Here is a 10,075-nt window from a genome sequence, read left to right as displayed (position 1 = left end):
GATAAGACTGACAACAGTGACCTGTCAACATGAAACAGAAAACACACACACACACACACACACACACAACTTTTGGCTTAGTTAATTGCTGCCAATTCAAAGATGTAGAGATTAACATATCTATACATCAACTGATTTCATGAAACTTAAATCTTAAAGGGGATAATTTCACAAGTAGGGAAGCTACATACATGTGATTGCTTTTCAGATTATTTCTCTACTTAAGACAAATTGTGGAAGAAAACATACGAGTGTTGTTTTATTTTTTTATGGACACCTATTAGCCTCTCCTGCAATTTGCCATTCTTTGCCTTGGGAACAGGAAGAATAAGAGCCTTATGACTGAAAAATGAATATGAGCAACTGTGTGGACCTGCAGGGTGGGATGTGGGAAATGACGCTGCAGCTGGAGGCCGAGAAGCATGCAGGCAAGGGCAGATTTGATGCTTAGCAGGCAGGGGTCAGTTTGTGCAAGGGACTCAGTGACTTCTTTGCCTCTTATTCCTAACATTATCGATGGTAAAATTAAAAATTCGTAATGTGTTAGCTGTTTATATTTTCCTACTTTTTTTAGAACTTGCCATATTTCACTATCAGGGAGACATCTATACATATGGCATACAGATTCATCTAAAAACCCCTTCATTTAAGCCCTTACTATGTTCTAGACCATGTGCTAGACAGTTTATTGCAAGATTTTATTAGTTTTCAGGAACATTTTGCAAAAGCAGGATTTTAGAGTTGAGAAAACTGAGGTGGAATCTGTATGTCAATCCTACCTATCTCAAAGTCCCTTTTACTTTAGTAATTGGTTTTGGTAATGGCATTTCCCCATGTGGGGTCCTTAGAGGATAAAGCATGAAAAAAAAAAAAGCGTTCTATGGTCACATCAACATGACTACCAGAGTAACCTACAACTCTCTCTCGGAGACTCACAATACACTTAGGATGTTAATGTCCCTGTGAAGTTCTGAAATAAACACATTTCATTTTGTTCACATGAGTATTTCAAAAACTTTAGTTAACAGTGAGAGGTTTTTTGTTTTTTGTTTTTTTTTTGTTTTTTGGTAAAACATTTAAAGTTCCAGGATATACTTTGGGAACCATTGTCTTAGAGTATATTGGGAAAACCCTGTTAATCAGAACTCAACTTACTTAGAATTCAAGCAATATAAACCTGATTATATACTCTCAAATTAATGTTTGTCAGAATGAGGGTCATGAACTCACTGGGTTGTGAAATCGATGAAGTGGATCCTGAACAGTATTTGGGAAACGACAAAACAAAACAAATAGAATAGAAAATATCAGGGTTGTTGCATGCAGTAAGTACTGAATCATGAACATTTTCACTGGGTCACAGTATAAAATACATTTCTTTCCATGGTCATGGCCAAAAACGTCTAAAGCCACTGCTTTCATGAAAGTCACATGTATTGCTTGCTGTGCCAGGAGTTATGATGATAACAAATGTCTGAACTTTATGAAATTAACACAAAAAGGACTACTGTAAACCCACAGCTAAATACAGTACTTGTTATTACTTAAAATCAGAGAATTTTAGAGCTGAAATATCTCATTGGAGGAAAACCAAAATAGAGTTTTAGTGACTTGTCAAGGTCAGACAGCTCTTATTTGGGCCAAGAACCCAGGGTTTCTGATACCTACTCTATTATTTTTTAACTCGTCAGCATAAATTGACATAATTTGTATTTATGGAGCATGAAGATTATGTCTTTATAATAAATAAGAAAATTAGGCACAAAATCTAGCAAATCACTCCCACATAGTAAGTCAATGACAGGTTACAAAAATGCTGAGGGTTTAGCTGAAGGAAAAAAGTAATTAGACCTCAATGCTGAGGTCTAAAATTAATTAACCTAAGACCCCATGTTACTAGGCGGGGCCATTCAGTTATTTGGTGTCTCATTTGAACATGTAGGTGTCCTGCACATATGATTCCGAAAAGACGTAGCAGGTGAAAAGGAAACTGCCATGTGTAAGCGAAAGATGAAACCTTTAAATAATAGGTCAAAATATTCCCTCCAAACCTCTCAAACTCACACCATTTTTCAGGAAGAAAAGGAACTATGCCTTATCGAGGGATCCCTTAGAACAAACAGTAGTTTCCACAAATCTTATTTTAGGCAGGCCTCCGCAAGACTTGAAAACTTGCAGTTGAACTCTTGAAAAGTATACCTAAATTTGTGCCTATTCACCCTTCTCTCATGGTCTGTTCTGGGGAGGGAATGTCAGAAACGGGTCGGTGGAGGTTGGAAATATTTCTATTTTCTCTGCTCCCTGGAAAGCGCCCACATAAGTCTGCCCCTGGGGAAGTGGAACTTGGGTCCCAGAAAGCCCTTCTCAAGTCTCTCTCCTCCCAGAAAGCTCCACCACAAAGGGGAGAAATCACTTGATAACTTAATCTTGTTTAGAGGAAGAGACCCCGAGGCCTGTGTACTCTAGCGATAAACAGAAGCATCCGGGTGACTCAAGGAAGAGACAGCATCGTTTAAAACTTATATAGACGAATAAAGCATAAACAGAACTGAAAGGGGGGGACCTGCCCCCATAAAACGTGGTAGGCGGCTGGTGTCCGGTGGGGAGATGATCGGGTCGTTACGACCTGGAGCTTCCGGGGGTTCTCTCAGGGGACAGTGGTCCCCAGCGGGAGAGCAGTGGAGGTAGGAGGAGGGGAATTTCCTAAAGCCCTGGACCGGCCCTGGGACCCTCCCCCTTCCTATAATTAACTCAAAGCCAGTCCCGCCAGTCGGGGCGGCGACTCTCCCTCCGCCCCTCACCCCGGCCGCCACCTCCCGTGGCCCATCTCGCGGGGAAGGAGAGGATCCCGGGGTGGGGGCCGAGTCCGGGCCACTCGAGCCCCCGTGCGGTTTCAAAGCCCGACCCTGCTCGGGGCCGGCCGCCGACGCCGTCCTCCCCACTCCTCCCGCTCCGGCCGCGCCCGCCCCGGCCGCCCCGGAGGGCGCAGGGGGCGCGGGCCTGGGCCCCGCGTGACGTGGGCGCCGCGGCGGGAGGGGCCGCCCGGGGGGCTCCGGCCGTCTTATTAGCGCCCCGCGGGTCGCCGGCAGCGAGCAGACGGCCGCTGTGCGAGCAACAGGAGCCGGCGAGCGGCCCACTCCTCCCACCTCCTCCGCCGCCTCCTCCTCCTCCCTTCGACTCCTCCCGCCCCCACCTCCGTGCGGGCGGCGGAGTCGCCCTCTCCTGCCTCTTTCTCCCGCTCCCGCTCGCTGGTCTCTCTCGCTACTACTTCCCCCTGCTGTGCTCCAGGGCACCCAAGCATTCTCAGCGCTCACCTTAGGGACCCACGGGGCTCGAAAAGCCTCGAAAAAGCCGCTTCGGGCAGAGATAGTTGGAAGCCCCTCGTCCCTTCCCCCTCTCCCGGCGCAGCACCTTCTCGCTCCTGCACACTCTGTTTGGGAGGACGGGGTGAGAAGGTGAAGTGGAAAGAACTGCAGAGCGGAGGGGGCCAGTCTCAGAGCTCAGATTTCATTTTCATTGAAGCAAAGCACGGAAGATCAGTTTTGTTTTGTTTTTTTAATTCTGCATTTTTCTTCCTTTTTTGCTTTTTATTTTTATTTTTTTTAAAAGAAACTTATTTTGGGGGAGGGGGTTGCGCTGGGCATTTGCTTTGCCCGGTAGTTGAAAAGTGAACTCGACTCGTGATGGTTCTCCTGTCACTTTGGTTGATAGCAGCCGCTCTGGTAGAGGTTAGGACTTCAGCTGATGGACAAGTAAGTGGAAAATAATAACAATAAAAAACTCAAACCCAACCTTTTCCCGAAAAAGTTCCTCCCCTCTTTCCCCTCCTCTCTTCCTTCCTCCCCTCCCACCCTTCCCTGTTATCTGGTGCGTTCACCAGCGGTGTTTTGCGGGCTGGGCGCAGCGTGCGGGGCTTTCTGGGCGGGGGCTTGCATTGCACCGGAGGTAGAACTCCCACTCCGGGAGCCCAGGCTTGTCACACCTAGGGCTTCACTTTGCGGCATTCGTAACAACTCCTGGTGACAAACTACAGCCAGTTCGTATCCTCGCGGGCCGTCTGGGTTTCCCCTTGGCGGAGGGCGGTCTGGGCGCTTGAATGAAGTTCTGGATGCTGGGTCCGGGATCCCAGCGCTCTGGTGGCTGCAGCCGGAGTTGGGTTCGCGGGGCTTCCTCCTCCTCACTGACTCACAGTTTTTTCGGGCAGCCGGAGGCGGGGGTTTCAGGAAGTCCTTGGGCCGGACAGGGAGCGATCCAGTAGATACGTGTCCTGGGAGGACCGCGGCCGGGCTGGGGTTTGACAGTTGGGGTCGGGGCGGGGGGGGGGGGGAGGAGGACGTTTCCTGCCCTACGTTTTCCTGGGCAGAGGCTGGAGGCGCCGGCCGCTTTTCTCCCCTCCCCCCTCTGCACAACTCCTCCTCTTTTTAAAGCTAAGTGGAGTGCAGCTCCGTTGTCCAGCCCCCACCCTGTGGAGACTCAAGGTGAAGCCCAATGCTCTCAGAAGAGTCCTTGGTTCGGCCGGACAAGCCGAGCCCTTTGTAGTAAATCACATCAGCACAGGGCCGGTGGGACTTTGGGTACAGAATTTCTCTGTGAGTTTTTGTTGCGTCTCTGGTCCGCCAGGTCGGACCACTGGGTGAAACGTAGGGAATTATCTAGCTGATTCCTGACCTCAAATCTGATCAATCAGGATTTGGTCTTCTTTTTCCAAGTATAAATTCAGAGACTTTCTTTTCTACTCCTAACCCAGTATCTGGAGTTTTCAGAAGAGAATATTGAATGTCAGTCTGTATTTTTGCTGGGTTTGTAAGTGTTAAATTAAAATTAAAATGGGCAAACAGCACCTTGTCCCAAATTGTTTTTGAATTGGCTCATACCGTTGTCACAAGAACTTTCTACAAACTGAGGTGCAGCCTTTAGGCACCAATCCTGGTTTCCAGCATCTCCTGATTAGCCAGCTCCTGAAAAGCATTAATGGTAGAAATAAAACACACAAGGTGATAAGATGAAACCCAGTAACTGTTTCTTTTTCTTACTTTTCCCCCTCCTTTCCAGGCTGGTAATGAAGATATGGTGCAAATAGGTAAGCCTTGTTCTCAGATGTCACTCTTATCTTAGTAGAAAGTAGGGAATAAGTAAGCTAAGCAAAATATTGTTTCTGCAGTTTCTCCCATTAATGATTAAAGAAATAATTTGTAGTTCAGGAACAATTCTGTTCTTCTCTTCCTTTTTCTGGGTGTCACTTTCTTTAGGCTGAATTGTAGTGAGGTAAAAATTCTCCTGTAGTTGGACTTTTCAGGCATCAATTTGTTACTGTCTTTGGACAAGCCACTGGTAGGTACTTGGAGGGTGATGGAAGGACTGGAAGATACAGAGATACATCAAATTAAATAACTTGTGTAGCATTAGGAGGAGCACATCTGATTAGAAGAGATACAAATAATGCTATGAGGAAGAGAAAAACGAAGTCCAGAGGATGAAAAATGTTCTCTTAAACTTTTTCCAGCCTTGAACAATCCCTCTGATGACTTTTTCTTATGACGTCTGCTTTAGAATCATTATCTACTAATGGGTAAGATAACATTAGGCCTTTTGCAGATAACGTCTAAAGCCTCAGTATTGCCTGATGATGTGGGAATTATTCCCATTTTATGGGAGAGGAGACTGAGGCTCAGAAAGTATGACTTGTACCATGTCACTCCAAAGTCCATGGTCTTTTGAAGCTGTTTATAATAATATATTTGTTCTGAATTTGGAGACTGAAAGTCATCTGGCAAGAAGCCAGGCTCCATTGAAAGTCTTTGTACACATTGAACTTGGGTTACTTTAAAAGATAATTTTCCTTTTGGCAGAGGATTTGTCAAGTGCTATTGTAAAGTCAGCCTGTAGACAAAAATTTTTATTACTGCAAACGTAGTTACAAACTATTGCTTGTGTGCTGTGTGCCAGGCACAGTGCTAATTGCTTTATGTGCGTTATGTCTTCTAATTCCACAGCTGCACTAGGAGGTAGGGATACATGGTGCCTATTTTAGTTGAAGGAAACCAAGCTTGAGAGATTATACAGCAACCTGCGATAGTGTGTAGTGGAGAGCTGGGGTGGGGCAGGCATGCATTCCGTGCTTGTAAACTGATAGAGGGACCCAAGATCCAGACCCAGAGGTGTGTGTATGTCACTGTGTGTCACCATATGTCAGAATGCTCCCTTCCTACTCTGCTTGGTGTTGTTGGAGCTTCTTCCCAAGTTTAGAACCATCCTCAGAAAGAGCAGAACAGAGGGTAGAGGGTGACAGACAACTGCGTTGAAAATACAGTGTCTATGAGGAGATGCTTATAGTTGATAGCATTCAGCCATCAGTATGTATCTTTTTAAAGAAGGATTTTTTTTTAACCAGTCTTCAAACAAGAAGGGAAAGGAAAGCTGTCTTACTTTTTTTTTTCTTGAGCATTTGATTGCTTAACTGCCCCAGCATTTCAGTATGTAAATTAAAAAGCTATTTTAAGATTACTCATTCTCCAAGGAATAAAATATATTGCTTTGATTAAATTTTCAGATAAATCAGCATGCTCTTATGTAAGAGGCCCTGGGTTAGACTTTGGCGCAGCCCTTTTGCTAATATAAATTACTTTGGTAGCTCTTTTCTTCAGGGAGGAAAGTGGTACAGGTGTGCTTTAATTTGGTCAGAGAGAGATGCACGGAATGAAGAGGGACAGGCGCTCTTAGGCTGCGCTGCTGGAGATTTTTTTGCTTCCAGTTTCCTTTGCTTTATGAGATTTCTTTCTTTTATTATTATCCTCTTTATTTATCATTTTCAAGTTGAGTAAAAGGAAGAAATAAAGATTAAAAATAGATTGGACTCACGAGCCTTGTGATAGCAGAAATGTATCATTTGGCTTTGGGTTATAATCATTTATGTAGTTCTTAAGAGGAATTTAAAAATACATTTAAAAATTTTATGTGCAGTAATGAGATTTTTTTTCCCCTGGCCCCATGAAGGGATTGCTAACCTGGAGGTTTGGTAAAATGCATTCCTCTGCAGATAATTAAGTAATTTTTTTCCAATAATTGATTTAAAGGTAGTTTCATATAAATGCCTGGAGGTGCTTTTTGCTTAATGACACAACTAGGAAAGATTAATAAGGTTTGTGGAATTAATTAATTTATATTTATTGATCTGCAAATTGGTGATAAAAAAATTCCATGTTTCTGAATAATTTGTGAATAATGTCTCAGGAAGATATATATATATGTATTAGTAACAAATCACATATTGTTAGGAAACTATATTAAAAAAAATACTTTCTAGGAGTTCTCTTGTGATGCAGCAGGTTAAGAATCCACCATAGTGTCTGTGAAAATGAGAGTTTGATCCCTGGCCTCAGTGGGTTAAGGATCCGGCATTGCTGTGGCTGTGGTGTAGGCCAGCAACTGCAGCTCTGATTTGACCTCTAGCCTGGGAACCTCCATATGCTGTAGGTGTGGCCATAAAAAGAAAAAAAAATAGAAAAAATTAAAAAATAAAAAATACTTTCTATTGAGATATAATGTGAATACAGGATAGTGTATGTAAGTATACATCTTACTGATTTTTCACAAAGGGAACGCTTCTGAGTAACCAGCTCTTTCCTAGACCAATCCCCGCATGAAAGGTGACTTGACTTCTAACAAGATTGATGAATTTTGCCAGTTTTAAAATGCTTTTTATGAATAGAAACACAATATATACGTTTTAGTATTTGGCTTAGGAACCAATTTAAAATACATATCTAATATCTTCAGCCCCTAGTCTAGGAAGGCTTTTATTTAGGTGGGGAGAAGGCAGTGTTTGATAGGGGGAGGTTAGACTATGTATATCTGTAGATGGCATCCATGAGATGTGTAAGACAGGGTATGACTTCTTTCTTCTTTCTCTACTCAGTGGAAAATTGCCCTCCTGGCATATGGAAAAGAAAGATTCACTTTGGGAAAATGGGCAAATAGATTTTGGACTGTGATCTAGTTCTCTGCTCCTTTGTCAGCCAGAGAGGAGCTGTCTACCTGCCTACCTGTCTACACCCATGTATACATACACGCACCTGTGTACATCTGCATGCACAGTGTAGCCATACAGCCATACACACATACACACCCACACGTACATAAGATGCCCACACATCTGCCCGCACACACAGACACACATAGGTGCGCAGGCGAATGTGTGTGCACTGTGTATATATGTGTAAATGTGTTTCCTGATCTCAGTAGCATGCTTCTGTGTCATATCAGGGAGCTCTTTCACTTCTAGCTCAGAATATGGCCGTAGTAGGTTGCCCTGTGTAATTGAGGGTAGCTGACTGACTGGGCTGATGGGGTAAGGAGGCTTGCTCTGTGACACATGTGACTTAGGAAATAATCATAGTTCTGTAGAAATTGGAGAATCTGAAAAAGAGTTCTGAATCCTTTTGTTTCATAAGCCACGGCCTTAAATTGCCTGGATATGGTCAGAGGAAAAACACTGTGAGGCTTTGGTGTGCAGCAGTCTTCCCTCTTCTACCCGCTCTTGGGATTGGGGCACATCCATCTTTCTCTGCCCTATACCTGTTTCCAGGTTTAACATTCCATTGCATTTCATTCTTAATCAAATAAAGTTGCTAATCTTGTCCTGTCAAATATCCGGTTTCCTCAGAAATAATTTTCATTGTTTTCAGGTACTTGTTTGGTTTTCAAGGTGTAGTGACTCACTGTACCTTCTCCTTATAGGATAAGCATTTCCACTAGCACAGACCTCAAGAGAGCAAAGGCTGTCTTGATGACTGCTATATCCCCTGTACGTAAAACAGAGCTTGGTACCTTGCAGGTTCTCCAGTAGTTGTTATCCAGTCCACAGAGCTAGCAAAAATGTTATTATCATTTTGGAATTTGCCTGTGTTCCAAACTTCCTGAAATACTCTTGTTCTGTGCCTCTCTCCAGGTTTAATTGGTCCCCAGGAAAATGAGGATGATGACAATGGCTATGTAATTAATTATTCAGTATTACCAAGGCTTCTTGTGACTTCTTTTTTCATTCCGCGAAGCCTGGGAACTAGGCTTATTGGTTTTTTTACGCTTTTGTGTTTGTGCTCAGTAAGTATTTGGCATATTGAAATGAATTATGCACAGGTTTGGAATGTCCACTGATTTTGCTCTGAAGTCTCTTTGGGATAGCATGCTGTGTTGCTGGCATCAGTGGAAGGAAATCAGATAAGCTAAGATTGAAATCTGTCAATCCAACTTGCCAGCAGCAACACTGTAAAGTGTGGTTTATAGGGACCCTTTGTAAAATTTAGAATTCCAGCCACCTAAACCATTGTTCTTCTTTGGAACTGAAGATAATACGCTTGACTTTACTGATTTAGCTTCCACTCTTCCACTGAACATCAAAATGATGAGGGTTAAGTGCAGATGAAAATGTTATTAAATGAAGATGTTACTTATCACCAGCAACATCTTGCTGTTTAGCTGACCTATTTCTTCCTCATACTTCACTGCTTTCTTTTGTTATTGTACCAAATACTCATAATATTGCTCAGCAATGTTGAGAAATCTCCAAGGCTGTCTCTGTGTCCAGGCTGATTATCTTTTAATCATTCTTTGCCTGTGGGTAGCCAACGCAGATTACCTGGGAAATCCGTTAGAGACAATTCCAAATTGCCTGCTAAAATTCTGGGGGGCTTCAGTGTGAAGCGTTTGGTTATACTACCTGGACAGGATATATTGACAGTGAAGACTTAATATGAGACCCCAGTGCTTCCTCAAAGAGGATTGTTCTCACCAGAATTTGGGGAACACTCTCCTAAGAGTTCCTCTATAAGAGATCAACTTTTACTTCTAAGCCATGCTTCTTTTATTGCTATAAGTTCTTGAATTATTCTTTTTAATTAATCAGCTTTTGATCTGATTAGAGATGCTTTACATGTGTCCCTTGTAATTATCTTCTTTTTTGGTATTCCCCAACTTTTTGACAATCATCCCAAATATCAAACAATTGTTATAATTTGGCATATTCTTATTCAGTCTCCTTTGAATGCACAGATTGTGGGGATGTTTTTGTATACTTGCT

The 10,075-nt window shown here is 43.2% G+C and overlaps 1 protein-coding gene across 1 annotated transcript in view; it reads left to right on the top strand.

The window, feature by feature from the left end:
• Positions 1–3,591: 3,591 nt before the first annotated feature.
• The window catches only part of ADAMTS3 (ADAM metallopeptidase with thrombospondin type 1 motif 3), a 270,429-nt gene continuing 263,945 nt past the window's right edge, over positions 3,592–10,075 (top strand). The window contains 2 exon segments of the mRNA XM_047799019.1: positions 3,592–3,752; positions 5,053–5,080. Coding sequence (XP_047654975.1) covers positions 3,684–3,752; positions 5,053–5,080 — 97 coding nt within the window. The 5' untranslated portion in view covers positions 3,592–3,683.

The sequence above is a fragment of the Phacochoerus africanus genome, chromosome 10 (assembly GCF_016906955.1).
Source record: "Phacochoerus africanus isolate WHEZ1 chromosome 10, ROS_Pafr_v1, whole genome shotgun sequence".
NCBI lineage: Eukaryota > Metazoa > Chordata > Mammalia > Artiodactyla > Suidae > Phacochoerus > Phacochoerus africanus.
The sequence above is the reverse complement of the archived record's forward strand: the minus strand, read 5'-3'. Positions and strand labels throughout refer to the sequence as shown.